The following is a 20,964-nucleotide window of genomic DNA, read 5'->3' as shown; positions in this document are numbered from 1 at the left end:
TATCCCCTCAGAAGGTGGCTCATGACGCCTCTCTGCCATTCAAGAACAGAAGCTGAGCAGCGGTACAATAGGAGCCTCCACAAGGGCTGTGGTGGAGAGAGCCATTGGTCTTCTCAAGATGCGCTTCCGATGCCTGGACCGCTCAGGGGGTGCGCTCCGTTACCCCCAGATCGTTTGTCGGTGATAGTGGTTGCATACTGCACGCTACACAATCTTGCGCTGGAAAGCGGGGACGCAGTGGACGATGAAGATGTCGATGCAGTGTCTGCGGCTGCACATGATGAGTCCAGCAGTGATTCCGAGGATGAGACCATAAGACATAGGAGCAGAAATTAGGCCAATCGGCCCATTGAGTCTGCTTCGCCATTCAATCATGGCTGATAAGTTTCTCAACCCCATTCTCCCGCCTTCTCCCCGTAACCTTTGATCCCCTTACCAATCAAGAACCTATCTATCTCCGTCTTAAATACACTCAATAACCTCGCCTCCACAGCCTTCTGTGGCAATGAATTCCATAGATTCACCACTCTCTGGCTAAAGAAGTTTCTCCTCATCTCTGTTCTAAAAGGTCTTCCCTTTACTCTGAGGCTGTGCCCTCGGGTCCTAGTCTCTCCTACTAATGGAAACATCTTCCCCACGTCCACTCTGCCCAGGCCTTTCAATATTCTGTAAGTTTCAATCAGATCCCCTCTCATCCTTCTAAACTCCATCGAGTATAGACCCAGAGTCCTCAAACGTTCCTCATATGTTAAGCCTTTCATTCCTGGGATTGTTCTCGTGAACCTCCTCTGGACCCTCTCCAGGGCCAGCACATCCTTCCTGAGATACGGGGCCCAAAATTGCTCACAATATTCTAAATGTGGTCTTACCAGAGCCGTATAAAGCCTGAGTAGCACATCCCTGCTTTTATATTCTAGTCCTCTCGAAATAAATGCCAACATTGCATTTGCCTTCCTCACTACTGACTCGACCTGCAAGTTAACCTTAAGAGAATTCTGGACTAGGACTCCCAAGTCCCTTTGCACTCCAAATTTCTGAATTCTCTCCCCATTTAGAAAATAGTCCATGCCTCTGTTCTTCCTACCAAAGTGCATGACCTCATACTTCCCCATGTTGTATTCCATCTGCCACTTCTTTGCCCATTCTCCTAACCTGTCCAAATCCTTCTGCAGCCTCCCCGCCTCCTCAATACTACCTGTCCCTCCACCTATCTTTGTATCATCTGCAAACTTAGCCAGGATGCCCTCAGTTCCTTCATCTAGATCATTAATGTATAAAGTGAAAAGTTGTGGTCCCAACACTGACCCCTGCGGAACTCCACTAGTCACCGGCCGCCATCCTGAGAAGGACCCCCTTATCCCCACTCTCTGCCTCCTGCCAGACAGCCAATCTTCTATCCATGCTAGTACCTTGCCTCTAACACCATGGGCTCTTATCTTACTGAGCAGCCACCTGTGCGGCACCGTGTCAAAGACCCTTCTGGAAGTCCAAGTAGATAACATCCATTGACTCTCCTTTGTCTAACCTACTCGTTAACTCCTCAAAGAATTCTAACAGATTTGTCAGGCATGACTTGATGAAACCATGCTGACTTTGCCCGAATTTACCACGCACTTCCAAGTATTCTGAAATCTCATCCTTAGCATGAGCATGCACAGGGAAATGCTGATGGGTTGACACTGACCCAGGACTACTCCTGGGAGGCAGGGACACCTGGGAGGCTTTAATCCAACGAACCTTCAGCTCACACAACACAGATGGATCACCAGGACAAGCCTGGGCTGCCACCTCGATACTCGACACCTAAATGCAAAATCTGCCAGGTCATCAGCATTAACTAAGGACCTGGTCCATAAAGCGGAATGTCCAACAAATCACTCATTACACTTTTCTTAAACATACACATGCAGAAGAAACAAGGCACCTTCAGCCATGGTCACACATCTGGCAATTAATGTGTGAAGCAGAAGTTGTCACAAATAGAAAACAATAGTGTAAACAATCAAAAAGAAATCATAAGGACCTAATCTCGGGCCAACACAAAAGCACCAGTGAAAAACCCGTGGTGTGCCTAAGGTGCCTTATGTTTACGTTTCTGGGTGCTACGTCTTGGTGCTGTCCCATCGCTGGGAGTGGCATCTGAGACAGCCTGCTGACTCTGCTGTCCTGTTGGCCTCGATGACCTTGGCAGTCGTCCTCTGGCCCATGGAGCCTGTGCTGGTCCCACCTGGGAGGGAGCTGCCAGTTCCACAGTTGGCATCTCCCCAGTCGTCGCAGCCTCACCGGATGATACAGTCACTGGCAGAGGGGCGGAGGAGCTGCTGCCCTCATCCGGAGCGCCCTGGGAGGTGCCCGCAGAAACGACAGGCAGCTGCTGTGCCAATGTGAGGTCGCCTCGGACATCCCTGCTCACCGTGGATGGATGCGCAACGAGCTGGGAAGCTTGATACCCACACCATCTCCCACACTGGCAGTGACCATCTGAGGTCAATGCCAATGTGAGGGCTTTCTGGTCAGAGCACATTCCCAGGAAGCCCTGACGGGTCTCCTTGAGGAGCCTCTCCACGAGAGTCGACACTCTCCATGGAGGACGCTTGGTGCTCGGACATGTGGCTCATTGCTTCGGCGAGTGTCCGCGTGGACTCCTCCACCACGGACACCAAGCCAAGCATAGCCTCATGTATCTCCCCCAGATGCTCCCGCACACCTGGCCGCATTTCCTGCACCTGCTGCGTCGCGGACGACTCCAGAGGCACATCATCAGGCACCAACTGAGCATGTGCCTGGTCCCCTGCAGTCCTCCGCCTGCTGGTACCATGGGCACTCTCTGTCTCTGACAGCTCCTCCAGCAAGTGTGAAGTGCCCTTGCCACTGTGCCCCGGGACACTAGCCATTGTTCTAATTCCCACCGAGGTGCTAGTTTCTTCACTGGTGGCTACCTCACAGAATTGGTATGATGTTGGTGAGACTTCAGGCCCCTCAGATGTGAGAGGGGGCATCTGCTGCTCCTCCTCCTGGCCGTGCTCTGATGATGCTGAAAGGAAGAACAAGGACAGTGGATCAGTTAGCGTGCAGACAATGACAAAGTTCATCCCTGTCCCCCCGGCTCATTATGTGCTCAACCTTCCATAACCAATGGCCCAGCAATGTTGCAACAATAACTAATTTAACAATCATCAGTGCTTTGGCTGTTGGGAGGAAAATGTGGACTTCACTGTTGGACTTAAATCCTTGGCCGTGGCACCCCAGCCTCACCGACACCAGTAGACCTGGGTGTGTGGCACCTCTCCAGTTCAAGGGCCACCTGCTCGAAATGCTTAATATGGCCACCTCCAGTCCTTATATGCTCAGCCGCATTATGAACATTCTTCTCCTGATAAAGAAGAAGAGCATTGATTAGGGCAAATTGCACATGGACTCTGTTCACGCACGGCGCAGCCCACCCAGAGTGGGACATATCAGGCCTCCAGTGCCTCCTCACCCCGTTGCTGCTGATCACTCAGACGAAGATGCTAGGCCTGCTCCCCCCACCAACCCCCCCCACCCCTTGGACACATGCTGCCCATGTCACATTAGGAACCACACGCTATTTCCTCCCATAGCAAGGACGTGTAAGCACGTGCAGCGTAGAGGGCAGCAGATGGTTCATTGCCACGCCACCTTGAAGCTCCCCTTCCACCATCTCATCACTGACTAGGACATGTCCTGGAGTTCTGAGTCTGTGCCTAGGTGCAGCTCCTCCAGGTTGCCCCCAAACCAGTCATGTGGGACTAAGATCAACACATGCTGTGGGGGAAAACTCACCTCCTCATGACCCACTCAGGCTGACCTCAGCATGGGCATGATCTGCTTGCCCACCCAGCAAAGGAAAAATGCCCTCAATGATTCAATGCAGTCACGACACTAAGACTTGGGAGGGGGAGGGGGAGGGGGATGGGGGGTTGAGGGGGTGGGGGGGCGCAGAGGGTAAAGCTACCTGCTGGGTTAAATGCCCAATGCCAACATGGTTCTCACCCTTCCAGAGCTGAACAAGTCATTGAAGCGCTTGCAACACTAGATCCAGGTGCACCGCACCACATGACGGGAGCTCACCACCTCCGCCACTTCCTCCCAGGCACGTTTCATCATGTGGGGGGGCCTCCTCCTCCCATCCTGGGGGCCCAACACCTCCCGCCTTGCTGCCACCTCCTCGGAGGGCAGCAAGGCAGACGTCAGAATAACGAGGGGCGCATTGGCCCCCCCCACCCCACTGGCCTGCCCTCCAGCCTGGCCTGCACACCCGAACCCCTCTGCTGCAGCCTGGAACTGGCCATTGTGAGCAGCCTACAGAAGGCTGCCAGGCCTTCTTGTAAACAGGTGCCGGGTCGCCATTGGACCTTGTGGTCTGTGCATGCCTGCACACTCCCGCTATCCTCAGGAGTCAGGAAATACGCCGGGAGGGCCTTAATTGGCCCGCCTGCATAAAATGGTGGCGTGGACCTTAGCGTGGGCGATGATCGGGTCCGCGCCCGCCCCCATTCCCCTCCCCCCCCCCACCCCGCCAAACGGAAAATCCTGGCCAGAGGCTTTGAAGCTTAGCTGAGATTGAACTGGATTGTGAGGTTGAGCACCACCTGGTGCAGCTCGAGGGAATAGCTGGGGAGAGTGATGAAGTCCGAGAAAAAGGTGCTAAAAAGCTGGCAGGAGTTGAACAAGATGGCTTCAATTTTTGCAGTGTTAAATTGTGGATAGACCTCTGAATGATTGTTATAAGGAATAAGTACTACCTAACTTGCTTAATTTATACCCCTCTTCCGTTTCAGAATGTTTTCTTTATTAAAAATATTAATGCTGTGTTATTATCTGTTATTTTTATTCTTAGCTGTAACACAGTATTTTCAATGGGGCAAAGCACAATTGTTACTATAGAATCTTTCTGTTATGCTGATCTGCTGTCTAATCCAGTACTCTTCCAGCAGCAGCAATTCCCACTGTCTGCCATTACCACAAACCTCCTGCTTGATGCCACTGGTTCTGTCATAAATGCAAATAAAGCTAATTGGACAAGCTAATAGATTCGTGAATTTGTCTTTCATAATTGCTTGCTTGCTGTATCTGCCAATCTCTTTCTTTCTCTATCTCATACACAGTCTTTCTCCTCACCATCCCTGCCGCTCTCTTCTACAATATACCCACTTCTATAATATATTGTTTTAAAAGATGCCTAGAAGGGATAAATGTAACAGAACATTTTGACAGTGTTGCTCTGATATCTTGATAATTGTACTTCCATGCATGTGTAATGAACTTCCTCTTTCCCTGCATCAGTCCTGTCTGCAAGAAATCTTGGTTGATGTGTGGTTTGTGCCCTAACGTTTATGGAAATATTTTACAGTTTTAAAAATATACAGACTTCCTATTGTGTAAGCTTACCTTTAAAAAGGAGCAAAAGTTCCAAAAACGCTTCATTTGATATGTCACAAAAAGCAATTAATTGCAGCAGTGTCACAATAAATAAAGCAAAGGGGGAGAAATTTGTCCATGTAGCATTTCTCCTAGTTCTTCATTGATGTCATTAAAGAGCAACCTGCCTACCTGCCCTGATGAATCGATTTAAATATGTGTAGTGCCGCCAAAGTGATGCTACATGAACAAATTTCTCCCATAATATGGTGAATTTTGCGGAACTATTTGTACCTTAGCATCTTTCATACTCAGTTTAGTAATTCAGACCAAGATTTTCATTCCAATGTGGGATGAGAACGGAGGGAGACAGGCTCATAATTTTGCAGTACCGGCCAGCAGTAGGCTCACAGGCACCATCCCACCACCAAACCATTTTGCAAGCAACGGGGAGCTCATTAACCTAATTAAAGGGCCAATGACATCTGTGGATCAGAAGCCGCAAATAATCCACAGCCAGAAATGGACAGTTAACTGTATAACAAACATGAGATAGGGGACCAACTAGTGGAAAGGGTAATAAACTACATTGCATAAACATTGAGTAATGGCTTTAAAGCTAGTGTGCTAAAACCAACTGACTCTACTATCATTGGTAGCCTTAAATTTTTACCTGATGACTTGTTTGTGCAGACATTGCTGGGTTGCATTGTGTTATGCAGCCTGTGCTAGGATCACAGAGGGAGCCATAACATCTGTCTTAGAGATAGGTCTAATAGAACTCTCATTTCCTACTGAATAATGTACTGTATTGTAGGTAAAATAAAGAGCAAGCTAAGAAGCCTAATGACCAGAAAAAACTTAGCATAAATATCATTAAACAGATTTAAGTTGTTTATAAAAACGCAATTGCAGAAGTAAAAATGATGAAGGAGGGGGTAACAGTAGGGCAAGCATAATCACAAACTAGCGAGAAGAAGTATCACAGTGTGTATACGGGAAGAAAACAAAGAGAAACTAGGTGATAGGGGAAAAATGAAGCCTTGACTATAAAGAATGTGCAATCAAAATATTAAGAGAATAATTTGCTAAGAGTCTTTTGCATTATTCAAAGAAAAGTAGGAGAGCTAGCCTGGCGTTCTGGCCAATAACCGTTCTTCAACCAACACCACCAACCAGTCCATTATCTTATTGCTGTTTGTGGGACCTTACTGTACAGCAATTTGCTGCCCATGTTTCATGTAGCACAATGACTATGTTTAAAAGATACTTAATTGATTTTATAGCAGTTTGGGATGCTCTGAGGAAATGAAAGGAGCTATGTAAATACTAATTTTCTTTCTTCATAAATATACAAATGAGTCAGCGATTGATTTATTTTGTCAACATTTGTATTATTTTACCTTTATTTGCGAGAAGGAAGAAAAAAAGAATACTTTTGTGAGCATAAACAATTTTGATGATGCTTAACTGGTGCTTTACTGTTGTTCCAAATTAACTTATAGATAATTAAAGAATACTTAACACTGCTTCATCAAACAACACAAATCATTTTATCCATAATGACTTTCTTTTTATGGGAATGAAACTTAAAAAAAGAAGCAATCCCATTAATATTATTCCAGCTAGGAGTTATGTTATGAGGCAGGAATGAGATCCCTTAAGGCATTACCTCATCTCCAAAATTGTACATTAAGCACAAATATTAGGATGTGGTGCATCAAGTAAGCTTGTGGTCACTGCCAACTGGATTTACACGTGGCTGACTATTGGCTTTATTTTAATGGAAGGAAAAGATGTTTTGAGTTTTTTAATTATAAGATTTTATTTTTATATTATTTTAATAAACAATATTTAATGTAACAACATAAACAACATTCATTATACCAATGTCACTGTGACTTCTATACCCTGAAGAGGCCTTTTGTGTTCAGAAAGTAAGTTGCATGGAAGAAGTAGATAACACTGATGCTTTACTTTTCTTGCCATCTTGTGCTCAATGTATTTTTTTGTAAGATAGATAATGCAGGTTGAATCCTACTTGCCTTTATTCTCCTAATACAAAAACAAGCTTTGTGTCCGTGGTAATTATTTTGAATGCAAGAAAAGCCTTTGTTGAAAGTGTTTTTAATGTTAGGTTGTAACATTTGTTTTTTATCTTATAAAATAATAAAGAATTACTTAGGCAATCTTGCACATAATATAATACTTGCACCAAAATAAAATACTGCAGATGTTGGAAATCTGAAATAAAAACAAAGGGCAGAATATTACGCTCAGTGTGCCGGCATGTGCCCGACACGCCCGAGCGTAAAATGACACGCGATGATGTCGGGTGAGCGTCCCGACATCATCACGCAGTCTCGCGATATTTTGTTTGGCGGGTGCGCGCCGAAGCCGGCTGCCGCCCGCAAACGAGGCCCATTAAGAAACTAATTAAATTCAAATTTACGCTGCCTGTCCAACCTAATGGTTAGCGGGCAGGCGAAAAGGCCAAGCGACCTTTGCATTTTTTGGGAAACCTCATCAATGGGCAGGATGAGGTTTCCTAAAGCAAATAAACATCAAATAAAAATTTTATTTTTGAATTAAAAACATGTCCCAGCTCATGTGACAGAGTCACATGAGGGACATGTTTTATGACAATTTTATTTCCTTTTTTTTTTAAACAGCGCTTCATCTCCCTGAGGCAGCTCCGTGCCTCAAAGAGATTGAAGTGCTCTTTCAAGCGCATGTGTGAAGATCATGCTAGGTCAGCTCGTCCTCCTCCCCCTGCTGCACCGGCAGCACTGAGCACTGCCGCTTGCGTTCCACACTAGCCGGGCTTTAAATGACCCGCCAGCGTGAAAGCGCGGTGCGGAGCCAGTTGTGGGCAGTGGCCGGCTTCCCGAGCACCCCCACCAAGGGCAAAATCCTGCCTAGAAAATGCTGGAAAAATACATCAGGCCATGCAGGATCTTGGAGAGAGAGAAACAGAATTAACATTTCAGGTTGATGACCTTTCATCAAAGTTCTTTCATCTATTTGCAATGTTCAAAAAAGGAGAATTTTGGATTTAAGTTAATGATGTGTTTTTAGAAACCTTTATTCCACACAGTCCACTATTCTAAAAGAATGCTTGGGTTCTCAGAAACCACCTAAAATAATGGATTATAAAATTTGGGAAACGTAGTGACATGTTTTAATTTTTGCAGAGCTATATAATAAAATTATTGGTGTTTATTAATAATTTTTCTGAGTTCTCATCTTCCTTTCAGGTTTCCCTCTGCCATGTCTCATTTCCTATTGGAGAGGGTAAAATCACATTTCTGTTCCCACATTTCTGCCAGCACTGCTCTTAAATCAACACTTAAGAAGTTTGTGAGGGCAACCCAGAATGACTTGTGCTCTGATTTTCATCTCTTTACTCATCATCACCTCCTTCAAAATGACACTTTTCCTCCAGGCACCTCCCTCAATAGCAAGACAGGAATGAGGCTTTTGTATTCACCATCCTGTTCCTCTAGCACAGTGTGATGGTGATTCAAAACACTGAGCCACTGGAACTTTATTGCTATGAGATGTGAGAAGTTTTATGCATGTAACAAAATTAATTCTGATTCAGCATGGGCAAGTGTAGCAGTTGTTAAATACTAAGCTTGCACAAATCAAGGTATGTTTTCTAAAGAAAAATGGATACCTAGGGTTTACAGGGCATTACAAGGTATATGAGATCATAATTTCAAAGTACGTTTGTATGAATTATTTGAACCTAGAATTTCATTCTATTGGATTACAACATTTTTGTTTCTTCCTACTTAGCTTGTTTGTTTTGTGGAATGTGTAGATATAATCTTTATATATTGATGTTTGTAGATTGGTGGAAATCCTGATCAACAAGAGGATAATCTAGATGAACAGTACCAGGATGAGGGAGAGGAAGAGGTAAGGAAATACATGGTAGTTAGCTGGCGGGATGATACTATAATTTTATTTATACATTTTAATATAGTCAGCACATTCATTGTGTTAGGCCGTCGCTTTTTCAAAAAGCTTTGAGATAAAATATAGGAGCTCTGGAGCATTGAGAATATCAGTAATGAACATACAAACCCATACAAAATTCACCTGTTTAGATTTAAGCACAGGCATTAACCAATTTAAACTAAACAGGTCAAGCAGCATCTTGAATGGAGGAAGGTAGGTGAAGTAACTGTTGTTCCATGCTTCTTTTAAAACGCCTTCTGGCTTTGACTAAAGATTTTCAACCTGAAGCATTAACCCTGCCTTCCTTGCTGCAAAGATGCTGATTGAGTTGACGGTTTTCAGCACTCCCTATCTTTATTTCAGATTTCCAGCACTTGGCAGGAATTGCTTTTTAAAATAAATGGCTTTACCTTCTTGATTAGAATAGTTGACAAAGACATTTCATACGTATATTTCGAAACCTGATTTAACTCAGTTGAATATTATGTAATACAGTCTGGTGAGATGGTGAGATAAACTGTTGGCTTGATACCGTGAAAGGATTATGTTCTTGTGAGATATCATATATTTTTTGATTATGTAATCTGAGTTCTGCTTGACCATGAGTTTGCTTTATCCTTCTGGCTATGTAGATAGGATCTGGCAGCTAGGGTTGTTGGGAACAGGATTGAATGTTGAAGGGGCAGGTATAAATCAACATCATACTTCCTATGTTGCTGTGTGCAGGAGGTGGGGAATGTTGCTCATGGAAGGCAGAAGACTAATGTATAAATTGCGAAGAAATGGATATATACCAAAAAATCAAAAATGGCAGTTAGATGGGAGTCCATTGAGATTATTTCATATCATTGTGCTGCAACTGAGCATTGTGCTGTCCATCGTACTCCACCCAGTAGTAACCATGCAATCCTTTGAAATTGCAGAATTTTCCTACAGGATATTCATTAGAAAGTTTGAGTACCTGGGCTTAATGGAGAGAGAAAGGCTTTTATTTTTTTCCATGTTCTTCTAGATTTTTTACAATCCAAAACCAGAACAACTATTCATCTAGTTACCATCTTTATTATTATAAATCCTAAGAGGAATTTACCTTAAGCAGCACCTGTGTTTTTGTTATAATATTGGATATCAACTTAAAAAGATGATCAGTATTGCCATGGTATTGCTGCTATCCATATCTGTAGTGTATCAACATTGTATTAGAGCCAGCAAAAGCAATTAGAACAGGAGTTAGAAAGTTCCTGTTAATATTGAATAGTAGGGTTTGTCTTTACAGGTAATTGCACTATATCTTTGCTTCCCTTCCCCAACCCTAACAGACCACCATTATCTGTTCAGCATTTATTTCTGCAACCCTTACCACTGAAAAACAGCACATTTAATATACTTCTGTGCAGCATACTGCTCTTGTATTTTGTTTTATGTTCTTGTATTAAGCTAGCTTTTTTGACACTAAGTACCACTTCACAAGCCAGATGTCAGCACTTTATTTGCTTTACTTAATTTAACTTCTCATTTTTTTCTCTCAACTTCCCATCCCTCATTCTACATTTATCTGAATGTGAATATCCCACCCTTTTCCATTTCAATCCTTTACTGTCTTTCATTTACCTGCCTCTTGAAATGCAGAGCCATAATTCCAACAGGGCCAGCTAGCTCAGTTAGCTAGAGCATGGTGCTTAATAATGCTGACAGTAGAGGTTCAATCCCTGTACCAGTTGGCAGAGTTCTTGAGGCCTGCCACTTCTACTTGCTGCATTGTGATATCATGACATCATTGAGCCATGATTAACAAGCCTCCAGCCAACAAGTACACTACATAGAGTCATAGTCATAGAGGTCTACAGAACAGAAAACGGCCCTTTGGCCCATCGAGTCTGCACCGGTCAAACAAGTACCTGACTATTCTAAATCCATTTTCCAGCACTAGGTCCATAGCCTTATGAAGGAAGAGTGATAATCCCAACCGTAATGCCAGAGTTCTGCCTGCCAGTGCTGACCCTGAAGTCAAGATCAGTTGGAGCCGAATTCATTAGGGTGGGATTGGTTGGCACCTAGAACCATAGAACCATAGAACACTACAGCACAGAAAACAGGCCATTCGGCCCTTCTAGTCTGTGCCAAAATATTATTCTGCTAGTCCCATTGACCTGCACCTAGTCCATAACCCTCCAGACCTCTCCCATCCATGTATCTATCCAATTTATTCTTAAAACTTAAGAGTGAGCCCACATTTATCACGTCAGATGGTAGCTCATTCCACATTCTCACCACTCTCTGAGTGAAGAAGTTCCCCCTAATGTTCCCCCTAAACCTTTCCCCTTTCACCCTAAAGCCATTTCCTCTCGTGTTTATCTCTCCTAATCTAAGTGGAAAGAGCCTACTCGCATTTACTCTGTCTATACCCCTCATAATTTTGTAAACTTCTATCAAATCTCCCCTCATTCTTCTACGCTCCAAGGAATAAAGTCCTAGCCTGTTTAATCTTTCCCTGTAACCCAACTCCTTAAGACCCGGCAACATCCTAGTAAATCTTCTCTGCACTCTCTCAATCTTACTGATATCCTTCCTGTAGTTAGGCGATCAGAACTGCACACAATACTCCAAAGTTGGCCTCACCAACGTCTTACACAACCTCACCATAACATCCCAACTCCTATACTCAATACTTTGATTTATGAAGGCCAATATGCCAAAAGCTTTCTTTACAACCCTGTCTACCTGTGACGCCACTTTCAGGGAATTATGTATCTGAACTTCCAGATCCCTTTGTTCCTCCGCACTCCTCAGTGCCCTGCCATTTAATGTGTATGTCCTACCTTGGTTTGACCTTCCAAAATGCAACACCTCACACTTTTCCGCATTAAATTCCATCTGCCATTTTCTGGCCCATTTTTCCAGTTGGTCCAGATGCCTCTGCAAGCTTTGAAAGCCTTCCTCGCTGTCCACAACGCCTCCAATCTTAGTGTCATCAGCAAACTTGCTGATCCAATTCACCACATTATCATCCAAATCATTGATATAGACAACAAACTACAATGGTCCCAGCACAGATCCCTGAGGCACACCACTAGTCACAGGCCTCCAGTCTGAGAAGCAATCATCCACTACCACTCTCTGTCTTCTCCCACACAGCCAATTTCGAACCCAGTTTACAACCTCTCCATGGATACCAAGCGTCTGAACCTTCTGAACTAACCTCCCATGTGGGACCTTGTCAAAGTCCTTACTAAAGTCCATGTAGACAACATCCACAGCCTTTCCTTCATCTACTTTCTTGGTAACCTCCTCGAAAAACTCTACAAGGTTCGTTAAACATGACCTACCATGCACAAAGCCATGCTGACTATCCTTAATCAGCCCTTGGCTCTAAATAATTATATATCCAATCTCTCAGAACACCTTCCAATAATTTACCTACTACTGACATCAGGCTCACTGGCCTGTAATTACCTGGTTTACTTTTAGAGCCTTTTTTAAACAACGGAACAACATGAGCTACCCTCCAATCCTCCAGCACCTCACCTGTGGCTAAGGACATTTTAAATATTTCTGCCAGGGCCCCTGCAATTTCTACACTAGTCTCCCTCAAGGTCCGAGGGAATATCATGTCAGGCCTGGGGGATTTATCTACCTTTATTCGCTGTAAGGCAGCAAGCACCTCCTCCTCTTTAATCTCTATATGTTCCATGACACTACTGCTTGTTTCCCTTCCTTCCTTATACACTATGCCAGTTTCCTGAGTAAATACTGATGCAAAAAAACTGTTTAAGATCTCCCCCATCTCATGAGGCTCCACACATAGATGACCACTCTGATCTTCAAGGGGACCAATTGTGTCCCTTACTATCCTTTTACTCTTAATATACTTGTAGAAACCCTTCGGGTTTACCTTCACATTATCTGCCAAAGCAACCTCATGTCTTCTTTTTGCCTTCCTGATTTCCTTTTTTAGTATTTTCTTACATTTTCTATACTCTACAAGTACCTCATTTGCTCCTTGTTGCTGCAACAAAAGTGCTTCCTAAGTGCTCACCTACCCCATGCTGCTTAAAATCCCACTGCCTGATACCAAGGGGGAACAGGATTCTTTCTGCCCAAGGCCCCATGCATTTCCTGACAGGGGTGATCCAGAATTTTTCTTAATTCTTCACATTTTGGGTGTTCTGTTCCAATTTTTCTTTTGCAATCAATAGCTAGTCTCTTTAGTCCTGGGCACCCCTCTGTATAATACTGAAACCTAGACAGTACTTGCATGGTGCTCCCGCATTTACTGGAGCAGGCTGTTGTGATCCAACAGCACAACAAAGATGATCCCATCAGCTTTGTCGATATTGCCTTGTTCTGTGTACTGTAGCATTTGGAGCAGAAACTGCATAGCTGCCATTGGCTGTATTCCTTGGTGTAAAAATGCCTTTAGAGGTATTCAGCTGTTGAGACTATAGGCTCTTCTAGTTTCCATTCTTGTATTCCAGTCCTTTCGTGTGTTTGTAATTTAGCCACCTCCACCTTAAATCTGCTTCTGTTTAAACCCTCTTCTGTATAACATATACAAGCTGCCTTCTCAATTTTCCAACCATCTCTTAGTTTTTGCATATATATGAATGTGAATATCCCACACTTTTCCATTTCAGCCTCTCCTTACCCTCTGAATTTCTCACTGTTCAAACTTATTCATTCCTTAAATGTATTAGTTTTGTTGGTTTGCGCTTTCCCTGACCTTGTCTTCCTGGATGATTGTTCAACTTCCATTTTATAATTCATCTTTTGCTGTCAGTGTTTTTAGCTGCATCATTGGTACTGATATTCACTGGAGAAAAAACACGAGGGAGAATTTTGACTTTGTTAACTCAATAGTTAACAATACCACCTTTTTGCGAAATGAATTGTTAACTGGCACAAGCTATTAACTCTGCATGCACTCCACATAAAGCATTTCCCAGTTTCATAAAACTCAAGACCCATTATGAATTTCCCTGGTTGCACTTCATACCATGCAATAAATGAATTCTTTGAATTTAGATGTTCTAAAATTCCACTTCTGTGAATCTGATGTTATTTTTCTTAAAGTTTGTTCCTTTCCTCTCTTGTGATGGCATATGGTTCCATTAGCTTGTCAAGTCACTACTGCATATATTTAAGCTCAGCCACTGGGAGTGATTTTGAACTTTTTGGCAGTGCAAAATGGTTGATAGTGATTCAGCCACCAGTTATACATCTCTCCTGATTTCTAGTTCTGTTGGACATTAGTGGAGATGAAAATAGAAAGACATGCATAATGGGGGCTATCCTCATAAAGAACATATATGTAAAGCTTTTCCAATTAAAATAATATTTTTCTTTGCCCATATGTGGAACTAGCTGACCCTGATTGTACAGGTTGCAACATGGCTAAGGGGTTCTGATGATGCCCTGAATTACAAGAGACCCTTTGAATTCTGTGATTACATTGCAGCTTCGAAAAATACTACCCAATTCAGCTGTCATGTTTTATTTATGGATCTAATATTTTGCCGTTCAGTTGTATTTTGCTATTACTGCCATACTTTTGTCATTCCTTCACAGCTGTCGCAACTGTTTTGGCATAAGCATTCACAGTTGGGCAGCATCACTTGACAGGAGGAAAAGGTGAGACAAGATTTACTTTTCTGCATCTGAACCTGTACATAATTATGATAATCAGCTGACCAAATAAAATTGGTTACAAAAGGTGCATGCACTGTGCGTCAGTGTAAGATCCATTTCAAGCCATTTGCCTGTGAACTGAACACAGAAAATCAAGGCTAAGGTATCTTAAAATCACAGGCAAAATCAGCAGATTAATTTTACGCTGTGTAACCACTAACTTTCATCCCTTCTTAGCCTCTTGAATCCTTGATCTGTAAGGCCCAATGCCTTTTTAAAAAATCTTTTAAGATTTTATGCCGGCACAAAAATCTCTCCAGTTCTCCTTGAAAGACTCTGTGAGCTAAATTTGAATCATGGCAATCCCAATAGCCCAAGAGTTTTTGTGAGAAACTCCTTATTAAGTAATAGTTTATTTTCTCACTGGAGGTCAACTTTACAAATTTCAAGTTATTTTATTCGTTGCCCTCAATTTTTTAAGCCTGGGCTTAACTTCATCCTGCACTCATTTCAATGCAAAGAATCTTCTTTTATTCTATTCTCATAAAACACTAACTTCCAAGGTAACTTCTTACTCCTGTCTGTACCTGTTTTTGAGATAGCTTTTCAATATTACTTCAAAACTGGTGAGAGGAAAGGGTCTAGTGATTTCCCTTCCTTGCGTTTAGGCTCCATTCTTCTAGTACACTCTAACATTGATTAGCATATCAGTCATTTTTTACTTCTGAGATGTTTCTAAGGACTGGTACCATTGGTCTCCTTGACATTTGGATATCCTCATATAAGAGCTGCTCACCCCCCCTCATGTACCTCAGTGGTTGTCAAACATTGGAGGGAGGCATGTTACTCAAGGGTGTCTGGGCTTGCAATGTGAGAACATTCAGTAACTTATAGTTAAAGTGGTGCAAACTACTGATTTGTGGCTGCAAGAGCAGGTCAGAGGCTGGGAATTCTGCTGATTAACTCACCTCCTGATTCCCCAATGCCTGTCCACTATCTACAAGGCACAAGTCAGGAGTGTGATGGAATACTCTCCACTTGCCTGGATGAGTGCAGCTCCCACAACACTTAAGAAGGTTGACACCATCCAGGACAAAGCAGCCCACTTGATTGGCAACCCATCCACCACCTCCAACATCCACTCCCTACACCACCAATGCAGCAGTGTGTACTATCTACGAGATGCACTGCAGCAACTCACCAAGGCTCCTTCAACAGCACCTTCCAAACCCGTGACCTCTACTACCTAGAAGGACAAGGGTAGCAGACACATGGGAACAACAACACTACAGGTTCCTTTCCAAGCCATACACCATCCTGACTTGGAACTATATTACCGTTCCTTCTCTGTCACTGGGTCAAAATCCTGGAGCTCCCTCCCTAACAGCACTGTGCATGTACACCACATGGACTACAGCAGTTCATGAAGGCAGTTCGCCACCACCTTCTCAAGGGACACCCACATCCCACGAATGAATGAATTTACTTTTTAATTTATTTAGTTTTGTGTCAGACACGAGATAAGACACATAAGGAAGAGTTCCCAATTGTATTCAAACAAGATTTGCTGGCATCATTCATTACTCTTTTTAAGATGTGGATGGCCCAACCTCTGAGAGCTGGAACAGGAAAGGGTGGTAGAGGCTGAAATTCTCACCACATTTAAAAAGTCCTTTGATGTCTACTTGAAGAGGTGTAACTTGCAGGGCTATGGACCCAGTACAGGAAGATTAGGCTGGGAAGCTAGGACACAATGGGCCGTCTTGTGTGTCTTAAATTGTCTACAATTCTATGATCCTGTGTGTGTAAGTTCCAGTGGGGAGGAGGTGGAGACCTGGCTCCAATTTTAACTCTGGATGGGAGGATAGTAAACTGAGTTCCATAGATGCAGAAAACAGGCCCAAGTGTAACTTAACTCTCAGGCTTCATTGCAACTGCACAAACAGGCTTCCCACCCAATTTGGTAGCATGTGGCAAGCTGATCAGGTTCCAAAGTACAGTTTCAGGCTGGTCAACCAGAGGCCTATTTAAAGCAGTGATCCATCTCTAAAAGCATGGTTGCATCACCTTTTCACCGGATTGGCTGTAGGGGGAAGAAGTTGTTTCAAGTTACAGTTTTCTAAAACCTCTCTCGAGGTCCTGCTGGCAGAAGCCAGGGAAAAGAAAGAAGATTTCCTTCTTTCCAATGGGAGGAGTAATGTAAAACAGCAGGTTCCCAGGCATGGAGAGACATTGCAGAAATTTATCAGCTACAGGTTTATCAACCCCACGACCTAAATGCAATACAGGAAGTGCTTCAATTACCTCAAAAGGAGCAAGGGTAAGTACAGCTCTTAATTTTTCCATCTCTTGCAACAATACTTTTGTAACAGTGCTCTCCTGCCTCTCTTAGCACTCTCAACATTCAATCCCCCCAAGCACATCCTTCACAAAACATCACAAGGGGACACTATACCACCTCTCATGCTCACTCCCACTCAGTTCTTGCTTGCTCCTTTCGCAATAGCTATCAGCTGTTTTTTTTCTTCTCTAGTCTTTGCAGAAACACCAATTTCTCTCCATCCTCACTTCACACTCCTCATACGTGCTTTCCATCCAACACTCCCCATCCTGATTCCATCTTGCTTTTTGTCTCACTCAACATCTGCAGAACAAGCAGAAGCCCCACATATCTACAGTCTCTTTTGTAGGAGACACTAATTCTCACCTTCTCTCTCTGCAGGCCAAAACATTGCACAATAAAAGGAAGAGGTGAACACCCAGACAACCTCATGAACCTCTCTGAGCACTGGAAAACAATGCCCCCTCCAGAGCGGTCTGAGATTTTGAGTCCAGGGACTTCTCTGTACAGGATCCAAGAGTTTTATTCTCACCCCTTCATGAACCTCAGAAAACCTAGCGGGAAGCACGTAACCTGTAAGTAACACAGAGCCAATGTTGCTGGAGCAGACGTCTACAGAACTTGGGGATTTGATATGTGAGGAAATTTGGTGCTATGAGAGAAGAGGTATTGTCATGGCATTTTAGAAAACAGTGAGGGGTCCAAGAGAGGGAGCAAGAGACAGCGAGATCTGCGACCTGAAATCTACAGACATTAATTAGGTCACATTGGTGACTTTTTCTTTCTCTCTCTAAATTAGGGCAGTAGATTAAATTAGGACTGGGAGATAAGAGTAATGTATTAATTTTATAATGAACTAGTTAAGCTACTTAATATATCTACAAATAATTGTTGAGTGATATTTCAAAACTTGAAAGCCTAATTTGTTAAGTAACATACAATAAAAGTGACAGGGTAGGTAATATGTTGCAGCTGTTGCATGTGGGATCTGGTGGACACCAGTGTGATCCACAGCAAGCACATCTGCAGTGTCTGCAACTCAAGGAACTTTGGCTCAAGTTGATGAGCAGGAGTCCGCGATCTGCAGTGCATCAAGATGGGAGAAAGTTACCGGGACACTTTGTTCCTGGAGCCAGTCACAACCTTTAGGTGAAGTAGTTCAGATATGGTCAATGGTCATGGACAGGAGGATATGACCACAAGTGAAACAGGTTTGGGAATCCAGAAGGAGCACTGAAGGAGCCTCAGCCTTTGCTCTTGTCCAACAGGTATGAGCTCTTGTAATCTGTGTGGACGAGAGCAGGGACTGCAGAAAGGATGAGCAAACTGACCACAGCACCATGCTGAAGGGGGCCATTCAAGTTGGAGAAGTAAAAAGGAATGTAGTAGTAATAGGGGACAGTTTAGTTAGGTGGATGGATACAGTTCTCTGCAACCAAGATCGAGAATCCTGAAGACTGTGTTACCCCTGGTGCCAAGGTTAAAGACATCTCCTTAGGGCCAGACATGAACTTGGAGCAGGGGGAGAAAGATCCAGTTGACGTGATCCACGTAGGTACCAACATCATAGGTAGGATTGTGAACATTGTCCTGCTAAGAAAGTATGAGCAGCTAGGGGCTAAACTAAAAAGCAGTACCACAAAGGTAATAATTTCTAGATTATTACCTGAGCCATGAGCAAATTAACAAAGAATAAATAAGATCAGAGAGTTGAATGTGTAACTCAATGAATGTGTAACTCAATGAGTGGGAGAAATGAGTTTCAATTCATGGAGCACTGGCACCAGTACAGGGGAAAGAGGGAGTTGCTCTATTGGGATCTCTTGAACTGTGCTGGGACCAGTGTCCTGGCAAATCGAATAACTAGGGCTGTAGGAAGGGCTTTAAACTGATTAGTCAAGGGGTGGGTGGGGGAAGGTGGTCATGAGGGAGGATTCATGTGAGGATAAGTTTAGAAAGTTAATGAAAAATGACAAGGTAGCAGCGCAGAGTAGCAATATGGATAATGATAACCAGAGTGTACCAACATAAGAGTGCACCAACGAATAGGGTCAGCATAGGGAAAAATGGTAAAAAGACTGAATTAAAGGATCTTTATAGCAAGATAGATTAATTGATGGTGCAAATAGAAATGAATGGGTATGGTTTGATAGCCAATACAGAGAGATGGTTGCAAAGTGACCAGGCTGGAAACTGAATATTTAAAGGTATTTGACATTTCAGAAGGATAAGTAGAAAGGAAAAGGGGGTGGGTAGCTCAATTAGTAAAGCATGAGTTCAGTACAGTGGTGAGGAAGCCCTCAGATGGTCATTAGTCTTTGGAACTCTCTACGCCAGAGAACAGTGGAAGCTGCATCATTGAATATTTTGAAGGCTGAGTGAGACAGGTTTTTGATGTACAAGGGTGTTGAGAATTATGAGGAGTAGGCAGGGAAGTGGAGTTGAGGCAACAATTAGATCAGCCATGATCTTATTGAAAGGTGGAGCAGGCCTGAGGAGCCAAATGGCCTACACCCTCTATTTCTTGTTCTTATGTTCTTAATTCACAATCATACAGCTTAACTACATCAAGTTGCATTATGATGCCTGTCATATGCTACTGCCGAGCCTGTCAGTGCCAGGCTAACTGTGTCCCTTTTCTATTCCTTCTAGGTTCCTCTCAAAGGCTTCAGTCTGCAGAAGAAGTCATCTCAGAGGAGAAGAGTCCTTCTGAGGAGCCACCATCATTCACTGCATTACTCCCAAGCAACAGCACCTAGATTGGTGAGGTTTAAAAGCGAGGTTCAGGGGTTTGTATGTGGTGAAACACGGCACTATTGAGCAGCAGCAGGGGCTAATGGCAGGAATAGCCAGGAGACGGCTCACCAGAGGGCGAGGGCCTCTCCCAGCTCTGCTGAAGAAAACAGAAATATTGACTTCAGGAGCCCAGCTATGAAATAAGTTTGCCTCGCACAATTATTCATATCAGACATTGGAGGGCCTACCATGGAGTTTCACCACCATTATTAATAGTATGGTGGAGTCTATTTCCAGAATGTGTGGTGTAATCCCCCAAGACACTCAGTCTTCGCTGGAATGTGGGGTCACCACCTGGGATGCCACAGCCAGGCTCTCACAACAGAAATCCATGCTCACAACCTTTGGTAAAAACTCAAGCAGCTGCCATGCAGATTCTGGCCTCTAATCTGTGCTTTGGCTTGGAGAGGTAGACACTTGTCTTGCAGAAACAGATATTCACCTTGGAGAGCTGTTGGATTAAATGGATCAGGGCTTTCAAAGTATCAGGTTATCTTCTGCAGTCTGCTCTTCCAGTAGCAGTGATGAGTCCCAGACCATTGGAAATAGCAGCAATTTCCACCAGACAGATGAATTAATCTCAGGGCCTATAAGTCAACAGGAAGAGAGCTGGTAAGCTATGCTATCTGCCACAAGGACACTAACAACCAATCTGCACCATGGGGTTTGCATTGTAGCTGACAGGCAAGCTTATTGTTCCAATCAAGTTTTTTGGCTTCTTCCAATCCAGGATGAACGACATCTGCATTATCAGCCGATGAACAACTGGTACATTGGTCAGAATGCCTAGCTTCTTTCTTAATGACTAACTACAAAAGTGTGATGCAGCAATCAGTTAAAATTCCACCCCTTCC

The 20,964-nt window shown here is 43.6% G+C and overlaps 1 protein-coding gene across 1 annotated transcript in view; it reads left to right on the top strand.

The window, feature by feature from the left end:
- Positions 1 to 20,964, top strand: part of golim4a (golgi integral membrane protein 4a) — a 138,277-nt gene that overhangs the window by 105,101 nt on the left and 12,212 nt on the right. The window contains exon 13 of the mRNA XM_078563796.1: positions 9,238 to 9,306. Within this exon, the coding sequence (XP_078419922.1) occupies positions 9,238 to 9,306 (69 nt within the window). The remainder of the gene's footprint in view (positions 1 to 9,237; positions 9,307 to 20,964) is intronic.

The sequence above is a fragment of the Cetorhinus maximus genome, chromosome 19 (assembly GCF_964194155.1).
Source record: "Cetorhinus maximus chromosome 19, sCetMax3.hap1.1, whole genome shotgun sequence".
NCBI classification, from domain to species: domain Eukaryota; kingdom Metazoa; phylum Chordata; class Chondrichthyes; order Lamniformes; family Cetorhinidae; genus Cetorhinus; species Cetorhinus maximus.
The sequence above is the reverse complement of the archived record's forward strand: the minus strand, read 5'-3'. Positions and strand labels throughout refer to the sequence as shown.